We start from the raw sequence: 19,854 nt of genomic DNA, 5'->3' as shown, positions 1-19,854 counted from the left end.
TTCTATTTTTCAGCCCCCCAAAAGTGTTGAGCCACCTCAAAATTTGCCTATGTTTTAAAACACAATTTTCACTGCAAGTTTTCTGTCCAACAAGTTGTGACAAATACTTGATTGGTTTAAAAATCGGCGACGGTTGTTCATTCAAATTTTTCCAAATACAAACCTCGCAACCAAAGTTCCTAAAAATAGCTACGGTGCTGGGACTACCAGTGAAAGTTTTTTGATCGAATGGCTTCTAAACAATGAAGAATTAAAATTATCTATGCTATTTCAAAAGCTAACACCCTTCCAACTACTGAAATATTGCCAAGAACCTCGTTCAATGAGCAAAAGATTGCTTACTCTCAACCTCTAGTTTATATCTTGGGGCACATCTTGTTTCTCCCAACGGTAAATATTTCGCAGTTCATATTATTGACTTACGATCAAACCAAAAATACCACTCGATGCCTTTTTTTATGCTCTTTCTAAATATAATAATGATTTTTGTCGCAAATGAATTTTACCCACCCCTATATATATATACCAATTCATGGTATATATTTGCACATCAGGGGAGGGGGGGGGGAGTTTAAACTTACCCCTCATTTGCATCAGAAATTGATTTTACCCCCACCCGCATAATGTGCAAATATATACCCTGAATTGGTATTACTATTATTCTCCATGACCACACTGCCTTTTCTATGACGAAATCAATAAGAATCTTATTGATTTCGTCATAGAAAAGGCAGTGTGGTCATGGAGAATAATAGTAACGTCGTATATATCGGGATGACAGACTAACCTCAGAATCAGCAACATTTCATTTGCTGTTAGAAGAATAAAATGATAAATTTAGCACCTGTAAATTCAGCATTATTTCATTTTTAATTAGAAGAATATTCAATGCAGTATTACAAGATTCAAGAACAGTTTGTGAACTTTCTAAGGCAATGGACCGGTAACCTGCTTTGACCTGTAATTTCGAAGAAACTTGTACCAGCTTTACTCAACACAGTATTAAAAAATTCAAGAACAGTTAGTGAACTTTTTAAGTCAATGGACCGGTAACATGCTTTGACCCGGAAGTAATTATTTTGTTTAGTATAAAAGCAGTTTGTTTAATTTTGATAAGTTAGTAACTCTGCTGATGATGATGACCGACTGTGTCATCGAAATATTCAGAGTCTTTGTTTTATATTTTCGTTTCACTGTCTAATAAAAGGACCTATCCCTATTTAGAATTTTTATTGAATGGGTATGTATAGGGGTGGGAGTAAAATTCATTTGCGACAAAAAAATAATTATATTTGAAAAGAGCATCAAAAAAGGCAACGAGTGGAATGTTTACTTTATTCGCAAGTCAATAATATGAACTGCGAAATATTTACCCTCCACACGTGGCAAACTTACCAATACACGCGGCAAAGGTATCTACCGCGTGTCAGCGGCATCCCCATCATTAAGAAAGATTGCAAAATATATAAAACTGGGAATGAAACATAGAGAGATTTTTGTAAGGGGAGAGGGAGTGCTGAAGTTAATGTTGAATGTGTGTAAGTTGTTTTTTTGTTTGTTATTTTTTGTAGCCATGGCCCTTGTGGCTTTAGAGCATTAAATATTTATATATCTATCTATATCTATCATGTGTGCAAGATTTTAAAGTATTTTGCCAAAAAATCAAGCATTTTGCAGTAGGCATCAAGACATGGCTAATTGTAGAAAAAAGCCAAGACAGTCCGATTAATTAAGAGGCAAATCTAGGATAAGCCCTTTTATGATTGTACAAAAATGATTTAATTTCATTTGTTGATAGATAAGTCTATCTATCATCCTAAAGTTTTAAAGGCTAAAAAAAAGGAATAAGACCTAGATTGGATTTTTTTTTTTTACAATCACAACATAATGAAAAAGTAACTTTATTTCCTTCAACACATCAAACTATATCCGTCTAAACAAGAAATAATACAAAAAGAACTATTAAAAACAGGACACAAATTGTTCGACCCTCTGTTATGGTAAGCGTTCTTTGTTTCCCCTATTTAAAAAAAGGGAAAAAGAAAATCGTAAAAAAAAAAAATTCAAAGCCAATAATGAGCAGTAAAGTATCTAAATAACATAAAATAAAGTAACTTTAGATTTTGACAAACATAGAATATCCATGGAATTCTGTCTGCGTCTACAAATATGTATCTGTCCTGTGCCTGTGTTTGCAGGTATGCATGTTCTGAAGGTTTAAAAAAACGCAAAAGCTTCAGAGCACGCATCTTCAACTTTGCATGTAAATAGAATAATGCACATTTCGACCAATGACATGCACTGGAAGTGGTAACATTAAGTTATCTTATGTTATTGTCGATGCATTACGCGCTATCATTGTTATCTAACAAAGACATAAGATAAATAATTCTGTAACAATATTTTTAAGTTTTGGATAAAGAGAAAAATTTGGATAATTTTTACTTGAAAAAAGATGTCATTGTTGAGTGGGTTGTTAATGCAACTTTTGATACTAAGTTCAAAAATACGGCAGCATTGTTGTCTTCTTTAAATAAATTAAGACATTTTAAAGAAGTTAAGAGCACAAACGAATTTTAAATACTAAGAGAGTGGTATTATGTATTATTTTTTCTGTAGAAAGGCTTTTCAGGACAGTTTACAAAGTAGCAACCCTGTCTGATGAAACACTGGCGAAAAGTTTAAGAAGAAGTAAATTTCTAATCGAGATAAACAAGGAAGCACTCCAAACGATTGTTTTAACAAACTTTACCATAAACAACTAATCAATATTAACAAAAAGAAACCAGACAAGAGAATAGTTCATTCATTAACAATAGAGTTGTTGCCGTTAATGAAACATTCTGCATATAGATATTAATTAAACCTTTTAAATAAAATGTGCCAGTCATTAAATAACACGTCTAACCGTTTAACTCAGTTAAGAAAATGTTTAACCCGTAACAATTTAGATATCAAGCAGTTAAAGCAAACTCAGATTTAGATGGAGTTGTAATCCTGAGACATTTTTAGAAACCCAAAGCAACTTCAGACATCAAGCAGCTATTGCAAATTCATCTGTAATGAAAAAAACCTAGAGTTTTTTAATCATATTTTATTTATTACCAAATAAAAAAGATTGAACCCAGTAGAACAAATAAAATAAAGAGCAAAATATTTTTTTCTAAAATCAGTAAACAGAGATCTTGGATAGTACAACGTTCCAGTTCATCTGAACACATTGTGCGAATAAAAATTCATTATAGTAAAAATACGGAGAAACTGTATATTGATTAATTATTGATTGATTAATTAATTTTATTTATTACCAAATAAAAAAGATCGAACCCAGTAGAACAAATAAAATAAAGAGCAAAATATTTTTTTCTAAAATCAGTAAACAGAGATCTTGGATAGTACAACGTTCCAGTTCATCTGAACACATTGTGCGAATAAAAATTCATTATAGTAAAAATACAGAGAAACTGTATATTGATTAATTAACATAGTTTGCAATTACTAGGTCTAACATTATATACATCTTTTGAATTTTAATCCTTACAAATATCGTTATAGCCATGGATCCATATAAATGACCCCTTCGTGATGGGGATTAGAATATCTTCCAAAGGAGGAGAGGGGAGGGGTTCTACGCCAAATAAACACATTTTGAGTCCTAGTTTTCCAGGAACAGAGGGTTCTATGGACTAGCTCCTGAGGGGAGGGAACAGACAAGATTACAATAGCGTTGCTCTCTTTAAGTCTGCTGCAAAGTCAAGCTATTCCCAGAATACTTCGTCATATAGAAGTGCTGCTATTTACTTGAATATTCTAAATAGATTTGTCTAGTAAAATTAAAAACTTATCAGAAGGTTTGCTTTTGTTGAAATCATGACACACGTACACGAAAACCAACAATTAAAGATAAAAAATGAACTATACACGACCTGTTTCAGTCGCAATTTCCCTTTTACTTATCTTAAAAGACACAAAATCCATTTTTAGAACTATCCCTAGTATATTACTTTAATCTACACATGCTAATAACCTCCTTTCCATAAAAAAACTAGTTGCCAGCTAAGCATTTATATCACTTTTACTGTTAAATGTCTAGTTTCATTAAAAAAATCCAACACGAACTTATCAAAACAATGGTTGGTGAACACATATACAATGTAACTGTTTCTGTGCCCTATGTAACACCCGTGGCACCACCTGGCATTAGATAAAAACTTAAAGATAGCCATTTTAATAAGAATGGTCCAATACATCATAGTAATCTGACCTTAGGGGCAAAACGGTGTATATAATCTGTATTATAAGACAGCCAGTTTTGGCCCACATCCATTCATACGGCGAAAGTGGATTTATATAGCTGTCAATTGTTCCTGGGAAATCTTTTTATGGAAATTAAATTGTTAGCGTGTACAGATTGAGCCAAAAATCTTGGCTTTCCTTAATTCTGGGGGTCATTTCCTATATATTTCACGATGACAATATAAGCTGTTCGCACTTAAATGAATATTTGATGAATTTTGTTCAATGTTAGTGTCTTTCTACACTGAGGACAGACTCTCGCATTCTTGATAGCACTTGACAAACAAGGGCCACAGAATAAATGACCACAAAATGTTGACATAACTTTCTTATCTGCAGTCTTCATTTGACCCAGTGTGTCAAAACAAATGCCACATTGCACAGTAGCTTCAGACGAGCCTTGAGCTTCACTACTGATGCCTAGATCAGAATCGGGGCTTGGAGGAGGACTACAAGATGGACTACGAGGAAAGTAATCACTTCTGTCTAAATCAATGGTAACATTGACAGTACGCTGGCCTTGAGTGCGTGCACGTGGTAGATCTACATCGACTTGAATATCAAGCATGGATGGGGCACGTCTGTTACCACGAAATGTTTGTGCTCGCCAGTTGTGACGATGCACATTTTCAATGGAGTTTTCCGGGACTACAACTGGCAAATCTTCATCTAACATAACAACATCACTTTCACAAGTCAGGTCAATAACTTCGTTTTCAGAAGATTGTTCTCGTTGATTAGTAGGGTCAATCAGTATAAATTCTTCTTTAGCATTGTCACTGGAAAGATAAAACAAAAATTAGAAACCATATAATAATATTTCCAATTTTGTGCTACAATTATAATTGTAGTAGCAATTTCGGATTAAAACTAGAAAAAAAGAAGCCAGCGATTGCAACAGACACATCTTCAACCATTTTTTATGGGCCACTAAAACACTCAGACACCCGCACATTAAGACACCACAGGCGCAAACACACAAATACAGCTTTTAAATGTATGTTTTAATATTCTAATAAATTGTTCTAAAAAAAGCATGCAATTTTTTTTGCATAAATAAACATTCAGTTGTTGGTCAAGCTGTTTTTTTTTTTTTTTTTTGCAATTAAACATTTATAGGTACTTGTATGATAAACGCCCTACCGCTCAAGTTGTTCATTAATTGACGTATTATAGAACCGGCTTTTTCGCTAATTTCTTTCAGCTTAGCGTGAGACAAGAAAAAAAGGCCAGAACAAAATTTGCACTTTACTGAAAAAAATACAAATGAATGTGCGTTGTCAGTTTAATATACATGTACTGATATTTAGTAATCAAAATGTTAATATTATTTGATTTATTAAAGTTATAAAAGTAAAAACATTTGTATTTTTTCGGAAAAGGGCAAATTTTGTTCTGCCTTTGGGAAGGCATAGGAGTTTTGCGCCCAACTTATGGTAATTTCTGCTCGTTTTGAGGTTGACTCTGTTATTTATTGTAATTTCTGTTCGTTTTTGGGTTTCATTTATTTATTGATGCTGATTTGGGGTAGTTTCACGCTTGGTAGATTATTTGATTTATTTTTGCTCATATTTTGTTTAATGGAATTCTTTACTTTTCTTTGAAAAACTTATTTTGCAGAAAACGTTTTTTTAATTAATTTCTGTTCGTTTTATATTGACATAGTCTTTTCAGGGAAGAAGAAAATAATACTTTAAATCTTTTCGTTTTTTAAGATTTTATAGTTTGGCCTGCTATTTGTGTGCTGGAGAAAAATTTTCAGCAATTTTTAATAACATACACCCTTTTTAAAAATCTGGACACAAATAGTATTGTTTAATTTAGTTTCATACCTCCTCTAGTTGACCTTTAGTGGAACATTCGATACCAATTCGCAAAAAAATATGTTTACTTTCATTGATCCATTGGACGTACTTGAGCCACTTTGGCTTGATAAAGCTTTAGAAGCAGATGTCTTCTCAAACGTTCGTGTACAACGTCCTTCACCGATCTTAGGATGTTGCGGAGATGTCGTATTGGTAATTAGCATTATCACACTACATTTTTATTTAATCTTAAGAAAACATTTAGTTTTTAAACATAATGGGCAATTGGGAGGGTGGGAGTGGAAGGGGGACTAGTTGCCCTCCAATCACTTTCGATTATTAAAAAGGGCATCAGCCCTTTCTATTTTCAATCGAATAAGCCCTTTTCGAAGTTCCCACAACAACTCCTTCGATATGAAGTGCCCTGGTCTAAAGAACAACAACAACAAAAAATAATATATTATACCCACATCGATCTTTACTATAAAAATGTCAAGCCTTCCAATCACTTTCGACTATTAAAAAGGGCACTAGGCCTTTCGATTTCCAATCGAATGAGGACTTTTGGAAACGACAACGCTTTCTATAAACACCTTAAATGCCCCCAGGGCATAAATTACAACCCTTACCCTAAGGTTATTCTCAAAGACCTTATTTCCAGAGCTTTCTCCTACGTTGAAGAAAATGACTATCTGAAAATTTTTATTGGATGTGTTTGGAGGAATGATGGGCATGAGAGGGAGGTTAGTTATGCTCCAATCGCTCTTAACTGTTAAAAAGGGCGCGAGCCCTCTTAATTACAAATAGAATGTACCCCATTTGAAGTGTTACGACACCTCTACCTATAAAATCTGGTGTGTCCCAGATACACAAGACATAACCTTTTCCTCTGGGGTTCTGGGGGGTGTGTATTCCACAAATACACATTTTTCGGAACATCCAAGCTTCTTGAACAAAATGGCTATCTCTCAACTTTGATTGAATATTTTTGGGGAAATGGTGGGCGTAAGAGGGAGGTTAATTACTTTCCAATCACTTTCGACTATTAAAAAGAGCAATTTCAATTTCCAATCAAATGAGCCCTTTTTGAAATTTCTATAATAACTTTCGATGTAAACTTTAATGCCCCCAAGGCATAACTTACAACCCTTGCACTGAGGGCTTTGAGGGGGTTATCATCCTGAAAGACCTAATTTCCAGAACTTTCAACTACGTTGAACAAAACGGATATCTCAAAATTTTGATTGGATGTGTTTGGGAAAATGGTGGAAGTGAGAGGGGCGTTAGTCGCTATCCAATCACTTTCAACTATTAAAAAAGGCACTAGCCCTTTCAACTTCCAATTGAATGAGCCCGTTTGAAGTTTCTATGCCAACACTTTCAATAAAAAATTTATATACCCCCAGGGCATAACTTACAACCCTTGCTCTGACGGCTGTGGGGAATGGGTTGTCATCCTTAAAGACCTAATTTCCAAAACTTTCCAAACCATTCAACTACGTTGAATAAAATGGTTATCTAAAAATGTTGATTGGATGTGTTTTGGGAAAAGGTGGGCGCGAGAGGGGGGTTTGTTGCCCTCAATCACTTTCGACTATTAAAAAGGATACTAGCCCTTTGAATTTCAAATTGAATGAGCCCTTTTTCAAGTTTCAAGGACAAAGATTTCAATAAAAACCTTATATGCCCCCAGGGCATAACTTATAATCCTTGCCCTGAGGGTTGTGGGGGAGTGTCCTCCCCAAAAATATGATTTCTATCTGGAAATTAACTACGCTGAACAAAATGGCTATCTCAAAATTTTTATTGGATGTGTTTGGGGGAATGTTGCCCTCCAATCACTTTCGACTATTAAAAAGGGCACTAGCCCTTTGAATTTCCAATCAAATGAGCATTTTTTTGAAGTTTCTACGACAACACTTTCTATAAAAAAACCTTATATGCCCCCATGGCAAAACTTAAAAAACATGCCCCGATGGCTGTGGGGGATTGTCCTCCTCAAAAACATATTTTCTATCTGGAAATTACCTACGCTGAACCAAACAGTTGTCTCAAAATTTTGCTTGGTTGTGTTTGGGGTAATGATGGGCGTGGGGGGGGAGGGGTTAGTTGACCTCCAGTCACTTTCGACTATTAAAAAGGGCACTAGCCCTTTGAATTTCCAATCGAATGAGCCTGTTTTGAAGTTTCTACGACAACGCTTTCTATAAAAAAAACATTATATGCCCCCAGGGCACAACTTAAAACCCTTGCCCTGATGGTTGTGGGGGAGTGTCCTCCTCAAAAACATATTTTCTTACTAGAAATCAACTACGCTGAATAAAATGGCTATCTCAAAATTTTGATTGAGTGTGTTTGGGGGAATGAGGAGCGTGGGGGGGGGCTAGTTGCCCTCCAATCACTTTCGACTATTAAAAAGGGCACTAGCCCTTTAATCTTCCAATCGAATGAGCCTGTTTTGAAGTTTCTACGACAACGGCTTCTATAAAAACCTTATATGTCCCCAGGGCATAACTTAAAACCCTTGCCCTGAGGGTTGTGGGGGAGTTTCCTCCTCAAAAAAATATTATTTATCTAGAAATCCACTACGCTGAACAAAACGGCTATCTCAAACTTTTGATTGGATGTGTTTGGGGGAATGATGGGCGTGGGGAGGGGGGGCTAGTTGCCCTCCAATCACTTTCGACTACTAAAACGGGTACTATCCCTTTGAATTTCCAATCGAATGAGCCTATTTTGAAGTTTCTACTACAACACCTTCTTTAAAAACCTTATATGCCCCCAGGGCATAACTTAAAGCCCTTTCCCTCAGGGCTGTTCAGATTGGACAATCTCAAAACTATATGTTGTATCTAAAACACGGATGTAATGAACAAAACGCACATCTCAAAATTTTGGTTGGATGTGTGTGGTGAACCAATGGGCGTGGGGGGGGGCTCGCTATCCTCAGGTCCCTTTTAACCCTTAAAAGTGGCCATAGCCCTTTGAATTTCCAAGCGAATGAGCCTGTTTTGAAGTTTCTACGACAACGCCTTCTATGAAAAACCTTATATGCCCCCAGGGCATAACTTAAAACCCTTGCCCTAAGGGTTGTGGGGGAGTGTCCTCCTCAAAAACATATTTAAAAAGTTTCGACTTTTAACAAGGGCACTAGCCACTCCAATTTCCAATCAAATGAGCCCTTTTCGAAGTTTCTGCGACGAATCCTGAAGTGCCCGGGTATAGAGAAAGAACCAAAAAAAAAAAAACAAAAAAACAACACATTGTGCCCACATCGGTCTTTACTTAGGCAGCGCTAGCGCGCTGCCTATGATAAAACATATGTTTAGAGGTGACTTGCACATTGATTGAAAGCCCTAGTTGTAAACAATAGATACTAGTTCCCAAGAGATTCAAGGATTAAGATCATTTGATCGCCTGTTAAATGGGATCAATAACATCATTTACACATGCTATGACCTACAAAGCTGCGAAGTATGGAGACAAGTGCTGCATATCTGAAACTGATTGTAGTTGGAGTAGTAAAGAACGAATCACAAGGAATCACTCAAATATGACATCAAACCCAAAAGAAGTAACTTTTCAAAAAATACGTGTGTTATATTGCCTTGTCAAAAGATATGAGCTATACCATCTTGCATAGGAAAATACAGTTTTAGTTAGAAATTACATGTTAGTTTTATCTTATCTTTACTTTAATTAAATAAGACACTAAATATAGCAATTTCCTGCCAAATGAGTCCTTAAACAGTTTTCTGTTATGTTTCAGCCCCCACTAGGGGTGACTTCAAAAAGGAAAAATTACCACATCCCATGTGAAACAGTGGTTTCCCTCGACTGTAATTATGTTATCCTAAATTGAGTTTTCAGCTACGGATATTCCAATGGTGCAGTTTTAATTCGATCCAAAATTATCTTTTGGGGGGTTTCAGGCCATTTTTGAAATTCCCACACATTCGTTTTCGCAATGAGATTTTATCGTTAAAATTAGTCAAGATATCCTGAATCAACTTCAAATGATGATTCATTCGTACTTAAGTTATTTTCAAAACATCTTTTTAATTTTAGGTTACTATGGGCTTTGTCAGTACTAGGTTGCTTGTTCTGTACTAGGTTGCGCCTAGAGGGTCAACCACGATAAACAGCTTTCTTAATAGCGCATTAACTTTTTAGTGATCTGAAGAACAATACATAGTAAGTGGCAAGGCCGTATCCAAGGGGGGGGGACCGGTACGTGTTAAAATTTTTTTTTTTAACTCCCTCCTGAACAAAAATTCTGGATATGTCCTTGGTAAGGGGAGCAGAGCTACCAAAATAGAATAAGATGACAATCTGATTCTCTCATTCTTAAATTGATTAGAAAGAAAATTCCAGGGTCTCTTTCTATTGCCAGTTTGTCTGCCTTCATTTGGCAGTGATTTCTGGAGAAAATCTTTATTAGCACTAATCTAGAATCCAGCCTGATTCCATGATTTGAGTTACGTCTCTAGACGCACGACAACGATGACAACGCGGACTTACTATGAAAAAAGAGCCTGGTTATCCTACAAGATAAAAATGAACATAAACAAACCTTAGCTATGCAAATTCCGGCTTTACGATATGGCTTGTAAACAAATCCGACAGGACCTCTGCCACGCCATCCTCAGGCTTGTTAGATTAAAATATGCGTCCACGACTAGGTGAAAATGAGTCAAAATGAAGCCTGGTTCGTCTACCTGTATGTAGGTATTGGATTAACAACGCCCCTGGACAACTAAGGTCCTTGCGTCGACCCTGCAGTGTTGCTACAGGTGGGTTCGACTTGACCGAATCATCAATACTAACTTGCTCAAGTTTCCCATTTACCTTAGACCTTTTACGTTCAACCAGCTGACGTGAAAATTCCAGAGACTTAGTCATAAAGTCTCCATCTGAGACGTAGTCATCTTTGTATCTTCATGCTGAGTTTTTAGCATGAATTTAACACGTTATCGTCGGTTAAGTTCGCGATGCTGGGGTTACAAACATCTATCAATGGGAGAGTATCGAATAGGTAACAACCCTATCAATGGGACAGTATCGAATAGGTAACAACCCTATCAATGGGACAGTATCGAATAGGTAACAACCCTATCAATGGGACAGTATCGAACAGGTAACAACCCTATCAACAGGACAGTATCGAATAGGTAACAACCCTATCAATGGGACAGTATCGAATAGGTAACAACCCTATCAATGGGACGGTATCGAATAGGTAACAACCCTATCAATGGGACAGTATCGAATAGGTAACAACCCTATCAATGGGACAGTATCGAATAGGTAACAACCCTATCAATGGGACGGTATCGAATGGGTAACAACCCTATCAATGGGACAGTATCGAATAAGTAACAGCGCTATCAATAGGACAGTATTGAATAGGTAGCAACCCTATCAATGGGACAGTATCGAATAGGTAACGACCCTATCAATGGGACAGTATCGAATAGGTAACAACCCTATCAATGGGACAGTATCGAATAGGTAACAACCCTATCAATGGGACAGTATCGAATAGGTAACAACCCTATCAATGGGACAGTATCGAACAGGTAACAACCCTATCAATGGGACAGTATCGAATAGGTAAACCCTTTCAATGGGACAGTATCAAATAGGTAACAACCCTATCAATGGGACAGTATCGAATAGGTAACAACCCTATCAATGGGACAGTATCGAATAGGTAACAACCCTATCAATCGGACAGTATCGAATAGGTAACAACCCTATTAATGGGACAGTATTGAATAGGTAGAAACCCTATCAATGGGACAGTATCGAATAGGTAACAACTCTATCAATGGGACAGTATCGAATAGGTAACAATCCTATCAATGGGACAGTATCGAATAGGTAGAAACCCTTGCACTAGTAATAGATCTAACCTTTGCGACAGCAAGTTTAAGTTTGCATGTACTAGGCTAAGCCAGTTCTTCAAGGTTCTAAGTACTGGGGCCGGAAACTACTCATAATAGGGGACTTCAACCGCGATTTACTGAACGCAGACTGAAACAAATTTAAATCGTCCCACGTGCTGTGACTTTGGTAAGTTACTCGTCGTTGATCTGACACATTTATCAGTGTTGCCAACACCGTGCCAAATCCTGACCAATTAAACTTCCTAGTGTTTTCTTAAACAAACTTCCTAGTGTATCTGAGTGGTCCAAATGAGCCCATCTAAAATTATTTTAGAGTTATTCGATCACGAGCGGGGTCGGGTGTGCTAGTAGGTAATTGTGTTTGTATGTGTTAAATAATTTATGTGCTTGATTGTGTGGCGGACTATCGATAACACAATATTATCATTTCAGTTATATAAAAACCAACAAATTTGAAATCCTGAAGAAAAACCGTCAGTTCGTCAAAAACAGTTTTCCTTTCAATGCACTAATCAAAAGTTACAAGCATTCAAATCATATCAGTACATTAAAACTGCTTCAAGTTAAATCAAAAATGCTTCAAACAAAGTTTTATGTAGTAAAATATTTCACCTATTGCTTCATCCTTTAGGGTGTACATATCCAAGGATGACGGGGGAGAAGTTCAAAATATCATGTACCAAGAATCAACCAAAAAAATGTTAGCAAAGTTATATTTCCCCTCCAAAAAAAGATATTTTGCAACAAGTCTACAACTGTAACTTGCACCAAAATGATACTATGCTTATATCATTTGATTTATTTATCCCCGATCAAGCCCCCGGACACTGGGGGAGGGGGTTGTGTAAACCCTAAAGGCACGGGGATATGTATTTTGGACTGTTTTGAAAAAAATCGCTATTTCACAATTTCCATCAGATGCGTTTGGTGAAAAGAGAGTCAGGGGGAGAGCTAGTTACCCTCCATCAGTTTTGACTCTTAGAAGGGAGCGAGAACTTCTAGTTTTCAATCAAATGAGCCTCCTCTAAAGTTAAACAACCACCCCTTCCAAAAAAAACTCAAATGCCTCTGGGGCATACCTTACAACCCTTGCCCTCAGGCTTTGGGGGCTTGTTTCAACCCCAAAAGCCTTGTTAAATGATATTTTGACTATTTTGAATAAAATTGCTGTCTCAAATGTATATTAGATGCATTTCGTGAAAATGCCTTGTGTTTGTGTGCAGGGGGGGGGGTATCTGCCCTCTGATCACTTTGACTCTGAGAAAGGGCACTAGAACTTCTGATTACCAATTCAATGAGCCCCTCAAAAGTTTATACGACCACACTTTCTATAAAAACCTTACATGTCATCAGAACATAACTTACAACCCTTCACTGAGGGCTGTGAGGGGGAGGGGGTATTATCCTCAAAGAAATAATTTTGAGACCTTTCAATTACGCTGAACAAAATGGATATCTCAAAATTTTTATCAGAAGTGATTGTGGAACTGAGGGACGTGGGGGCTATTTGTCCTCCAATCACTTTCACCTATTAAAAAGGGCACTAGCCATCTCAATTTGTCGAAAGAACCCGTTTTGAAGTTTCTTCAACAACTCTCTCTATACGAAGTGCCATGGTCTGTGAAAAAAAAAAAATTGTACCAACATTGTTCTTCACTTGGGTAGCACTATTGTGCTGCCTATGATAAGTCTTTTTAATGGATATCTTTTGTTACATCTTTTTCGTTTTTTTTCTATTAGACTCCATCATTTTCTATTTTTCTATATACTCCGCAGGTTTTTTCGGGGGGGGGGGGGGGTATTTACCGAGGAGGGGATTAACGCCGACTACCGGTTCTTTGACATGCTGAATCTTACTGTGCAATTTTCATTAAGATTCCTTGACTGTTGGGGGACGTTTCATCCCTTTTTCAAAAATCAGGGAATTTTTTTCAGGCTCGTAAATTTTGATGGTTAATATTATACTTAATGAATTTTATATTCTTGGAATAAGCATAAAAAGTCAATTCTTTTTATGCATCTTTTAATATTAAAATTCAGTTGTTTAGAGTTTTGGTTACTATTGGGCCGAATCACTCCTTACTTACAGTTCGTTACCACGAACTGTTGGATAAATAGTGACACTTAAGTTTTTGGTTTTCTGTTTTCCATATTTTGACAATAGACGCAAAGCTTTTTGATTATTCGTAACCAGAAAAATTAGATGAAAAAAAAATTAATTTTTTTGATGCAAGTACAGATCAGAGTTTAAACCTAACTAAGCTTGCTTCAGCTTTTTAGAGAATTTAAATAGTATACTAAAAATTATCAATATAATTTAGTCTTTTCATTAGTCTTTTATTTTTTACTTCTTGCAAGCTAGTTAAAGGATTTTCTACCCCTGAGAGTCGCCTATTTTTTGTATGGGTTTTGAGCTTTCAGTAAAGCAGTAGCTTCCAGATTTCTAAAAATACATAGAAACATCATTAGTCAGTTATTTGAGATAATTTCGTAGAAATATATGTTGCATAAACAATTGCTTATGCACTGGCAGGTACCAATTGTTCTTTGTTCTAACCTTTAACTTCATAAAAAAAACTTCAATAAAAAAAAACTTCGGTTTTTAAAACTAATTTCTGTACGTTTTATTTTTCTGAAAAGTAAACTAAAAACCTTACAATTTTTTTTTGTGAAGCATAATCGAATAAACTAGAACCAATTCATAAAAAAGACACCCCTATTTGATAGGGGCTGTTACACAATAAACTACAAATTGGGTTTGTCAATCAAGGTTATTCAAGTCAAATTTAAAGTTACACCACGTCAATTTAAATGGGTTTCGGACACTTACCTAAATTCTCAAAAATGTCCTTTCACAACACAAAAAGTATTTAAAAACTAAATTGTTACTATTTTCAAATTATGGCAACTGGATAATTTGTTTCACTAGTTTCTTTGAAAGCTCGTTTTAAAGATTCCGGTTACTATGGGCCATAGTTCGCTCTTTGCAGTTTACTAATGCAACCAAAATAGATTAATTTGATCTTTTCCTTTCAGTTGGATTTCCGAAATTTCAATGCCTTATAATTTGGCTGTTAGTCTTCAATGTCAATTAGTTTTAAGTTATTTTGCTATTTTGTTTTAAGTTGTCTACTAATCATCGCATACATTCTGGAGCGTCCGTATTTCTAGCGAATGAGCAAGAAAATGGTATATCATGGGATCTCTACAGAGGTTTTAGAAAACTTAGGTTAGGGGTAAAAAAAAAAAATTAAAGCATTCGTATTATTAATCATTATTGCGATTTTTGGTTCCCTATGCTAAAAAAAGAACTTAACTTAGTTATTTCATGAATTTTGTAATACTTTCCCTACTTTGGCTTCTCCGACTTCAACATTTTAAACGAAGTGATCTTTAAAATAAATTTATTTTTAAAAACAAGGTTTAAACAATGAAATTATCCAAAATTAGGTGAACGGTGGCCTCCCCCTGCCCCCAAACGACGAGCCTGTGTGTGACGTCACAACAATTCATGCATGCCTTGACAGGGTAGGCGAAGTAAAATAGTAATTGCGGAAATTTTGCTGGATTACCCCTTTAAACGCCCCTAAGATGTTCCAAGGGCCGGCAAATGCATTATTCCCAATTCGTAGGCAGCTTTTATTTTTAAGATAAACACAAAAAAGGATTTTATCACTCCCGAAACAGTTTTGAATTTGAGAGAAAAATTGTCGCTAGGCGTTTTTTTTTTCAAAACTAGTTAAATAATTTTCTACTTCTTCAGAAAACTGGGAGGGAGATTCTCCAAGAGAATAAACAACCGGTTAATAGTTTCTGACCATTGATATTTTAATTGGAATTTATTTTTTATATATCCGAGTCTATCCACCCAGAAAACGACAAAAAACGTTATATTTTTGGGGGATTCTCCAAGAGAATAAACAACCGGTTAAGGATTTCTAACCACTGATATAAACTGGAATTTTGTTTATACTTCCGAGTCTATCCACCCAGAAAACGACACAAAAAGTTACATTTTTAGGGTCATATACCAGTTTATAAGTGCTGAAAAATTTAAGTAAAGTAAAGAGCATTCAAATGAGCTCTTAAATGCCGCAGAGATTCAGTTTCTGTTAGTACTACGAAAATTCATACACATCAAAAAAAAAAAAAAAAAAAAAAAAAAAAAAAAAAAAAAAAAAAAATGTAAATCGTTTTCCCACACCAGCGTCTTCATCTCTTATTGGAAACTCCCAAAAATTTGTTTTTATATTTAACTTTTATTGTTAAAGTAAACGCAAAGAACAGTTACTATTTCCGAATTATAGTTTAACGGGATTTTTTCATTAGGCGGTCTTTTTTCGAAACACATTTAATAGTTTTCACTTACCAAGGGAGCAGGGAGGGGGAGTATAAAGTTGGGGATTATGAACACCGGTTAAGAGTTTTCGATCATAGAGATTAAAATGGTATCCTTTTTTTGCTCTCCAGTCATTCCACTCGAGAAAGGAAACCAAAAAGTGCCATTTTTGGTGTCATACGGTATTTTAGGATGTCGTTATGGAGACGAACTTATAAAAAGTGCGTAGACAAGTAGTTGCTTTTACATGAGCCCTAAAACATTTCTCTACAATTTTGCGATAGCCTGCTTGTTCTAGCAGAAAAGAAGGCCACACGTCACTACCCCTATAACAACTTATTTTTTTTAAAAATTTTCGAAATTTGTTTGCGCAATATAATTTACTATTAAGACGAACCTTTATAAAAAGTTACCACTACTGAATCACACTAAACTGAAGATTACTGAACAGACAGTTTTTTTTTCTTAAAATGCACTTGTAATTTTTCCCTTCTGTGGTTTACTCTTTGATAGATTGCAGCTCAGAATTTTCACTCAATAGCATTTTGCCTCTAGTCGGACCAAGATTTTTATATATTGGCACATAATGGCGTTAATCAGCCCTTTTCAGTGGTAAGATCTCTTTTGTTACTCATTAATGTGGTTCCAACGCAACTTAACCACCGTGTTCATTCAACCTTCCCCGATCCAAACCCCTTGTAGCTAAACCCTCGATAAAGTCAACCCTATCCTACTCAATCCTCTTTAACTCAACAATACAATCCGAAAATGTAGTTTAGCCCTCGAGTATTGACTCGAGTGAAATGTAGTTTGACTCGAGTGAAGTGGTCTATATTCTTTGATTAATTCTTAGGTAAGTGGTTAGTCCCGTAGTAGCCGAAAAGTTTAAAAACAAACAAAAAAAACTGCCTAGTACAAAACATTTGCCGTTAATTTGGATGGTAACAATCAGTTCTGTTCATCCTAATAGTAAGTTTATTGCGAAAAACAATTCAGGGGGATTTAAACAAAGAGCTTGAAACCCCTCAAGGATGGCATCGGATCAAAATCAAAATTGCTCCCATGGAAACATCATGGTCGAACATCCATTAACAAGAGAAAATCATAATTTAGCCTGTGTATAAACTGATGAGTTTTTTTTTTCTCCCTCGCTACTTGGACACTAGCATTTTAAAGAGCTGTTTAGGAACCCATTTAAAAGCTATTGCTAATATATATATATATATATATATATATATATATATATATATATATATATATATATATATATATATATATATATATATATATATATATATATATCCCCTACCTAATATTCTTCATCTAATTAGAACCTTGGATTTTTTATAATTTTGGGATTTTAGGATCAAAATATGATGAATATATAATACTTTATTAACAAAATCATGGGAAATCCCAAAGTTATGGAAAATCCAAGGTTCTAATTAGAAGAAGAATATTAGGTTGGGGTGTGTCATACAAGTACCAATAAATCTTGTCAATCTGAAAACCTACCAGGTTTAACGTCCCCTCTCGAATGCTCCCTCCCAGCCCCCTTAGTAAAAGAAAAAAAAAATGTTTTATGGAGAAATTGCCTAGTTAAAAATATTATTCATTTAAAATTGAGCTGGAAGTAACAATTGTTATTTATGTTAATCTTAGTGTTAAAAGTTGATCGTGAAAACAATTTTTCAGGAATAAAAAAAAAGAAGCTTGAAACGATGATAGGACTTCTCTTGTATTTCTCCAGCACTAACAGAGCACTGGAATATCAATGTAATGACCTTTGTAATGAGTAATGAAATTATTTATAGAATGTCACTCAACATTTGTCATATTAGAAGTTCTTCGCAAATAAGAAGTTCTAGTGCCTTTTTAAAGTTACCAAAAATATTGAAGGGCGGCTAGCCCTCCTCCCACGCTCATTTTTCCCCAGGTCACCCGATCAAAATTATGTGATTTTTTCAGCAGAGTAGAAAAATCTAATAACTGTCTTTGAGGATGACTTGACCCCCTGGCTTCATATTAGAAGCCAGAATATAATTTGTACTTTACTGAAAGAAAATTGTTTTAAATGTTTTCACTTTTATAACTTTAAGAAGATCTTCCCATTTAAGCATTCTCCGAAAGATTCAACTTAATACCCAAAAGAAGCTTGAAACGATGATAGGTCTTTTTTTTTGTATTTCTCTAGCATTAAGAGGCATTGGAATATCATAGGTTCTATGATGGCACAGTTGGCGTACATGCTGGATTTGGCATAACAACGCCGCCATAAAATACCATGACACCGAAAATGGACTTTCTAGTGTCATTCCTGGAGTCTAGGGCTTTGAGCCATATGGAATCTTTAATTAAAATATGCATGATCAAAAACCCTTGACCGGGTGCTTACAACCTCCTCTTGAACACTCCCCATCCCAGTCCCTTTTGCGAGTGAAAGAAATAAAACAAGTTTACAAAAAGTTCATTTTTGGAAAATAAGGCAGCGTTTTCTACAGCGCAGAATCGGTGAAAAATACCGAAATTTTGTTCGTTTTTCCACGAGGTTGACCAAATTGGTTCTACGAGAAAGTAAAATATAAAAGGAGAGGGTGGAATTTTTTTGGCCTTAGGTTGCCTGCTGTGATAAGTTCAAAGTATCAGAATACTATTATCATCCAAGATAAGTAAAGATAAATGAAAAATAGCAACAAAACACGACTATTTGGATTCATTTGATTACTGAATTAAGATAGATTAGTAATATTTTAGTTCAGAAAGTGGAACAAAAAATAAAAGGGCTGTTGCTTACAAGTTTTCTGCTCAAGAGGCTGCGTAATAAGGGTGGCAATTTTTTATCCTATACAGAGGCAAAAACTGCTGTCCTCCGTGCCAAGTCCTCAAAATATTATGACTTTAATAGTATGTTTCATAATTCCTAACTTTTCTTTATTTTTGTTCCCCTCTTGAACACTCCCTATCCCAGTCCCTTTTGCAAGTGACAAAAAAAAAGTTTAAAAGAAGTGCAATTTTGGAAAAGAACTTTTAATTTTTTCATAAAACACCATATGGCAATATATATATATATATATATATATATATATATATATATATATATATATATATATATATATATATATATATATATATATATATATATATATATATATATATATATATATATATATATATTATCATAATTAAAGTTTTTCAGTTTTTTGTTACTATCAGCAAGGGTTGCTCTTTACTCTCAGTTTGTTATTAAGAACTTTTTGATAAATTTAATAACAAAACAAGTTTCCTAGTACATTTCGATTTTTGTTATTTGCTTGTTTATGCATCACAAAAATTCAACTCTGTTATTTTTAATTCATACAAATTTGGTTTTTGTTTTTATACCACATAAAATATAGGCCATTTATTTACCTTTATTTACAGCAGTTTCAATTCAATTTATTGAAATAAAAAAAAAAAGAAGAAACATAACACCAATAATAATAAGGATCCTGGAAGCGAACTTGTT

At 35.0% G+C, this 19,854-nt stretch overlaps 1 protein-coding gene across 1 annotated transcript in view; it reads right to left on the bottom strand.

Annotated features, from left to right (window-relative positions):
* Window positions 1–1,885: 1,885 nt before the first annotated feature.
* The window catches only part of LOC148945546 (uncharacterized), a 37,072-nt gene continuing 19,103 nt past the window's right edge, over window positions 1,886–19,854 (bottom strand). Inside the window, exon 3 of the mRNA XM_089099147.1 lies at window positions 1,886–5,075. Coding sequence (XP_088955273.1) covers window positions 4,493–5,075 — 583 coding nt within the window. The 3' untranslated portion in view covers window positions 1,886–4,492. The remainder of the gene's footprint in view (window positions 5,076–19,854) is intronic.

This window comes from Artemia sp. Qi Xiang Cuo, chromosome 13 (genome assembly GCF_049724085.1).
Source record: "Artemia sp. Qi Xiang Cuo chromosome 13, ASM4972408v1, whole genome shotgun sequence".
Taxonomy (NCBI): Eukaryota; Metazoa; Arthropoda; class Branchiopoda; order Anostraca; family Artemiidae; genus Artemia; species Artemia sp. Qi Xiang Cuo.
Note: the sequence above shows the minus strand (reverse complement) of the source record. Positions and strands in the feature narration are given on the sequence as shown.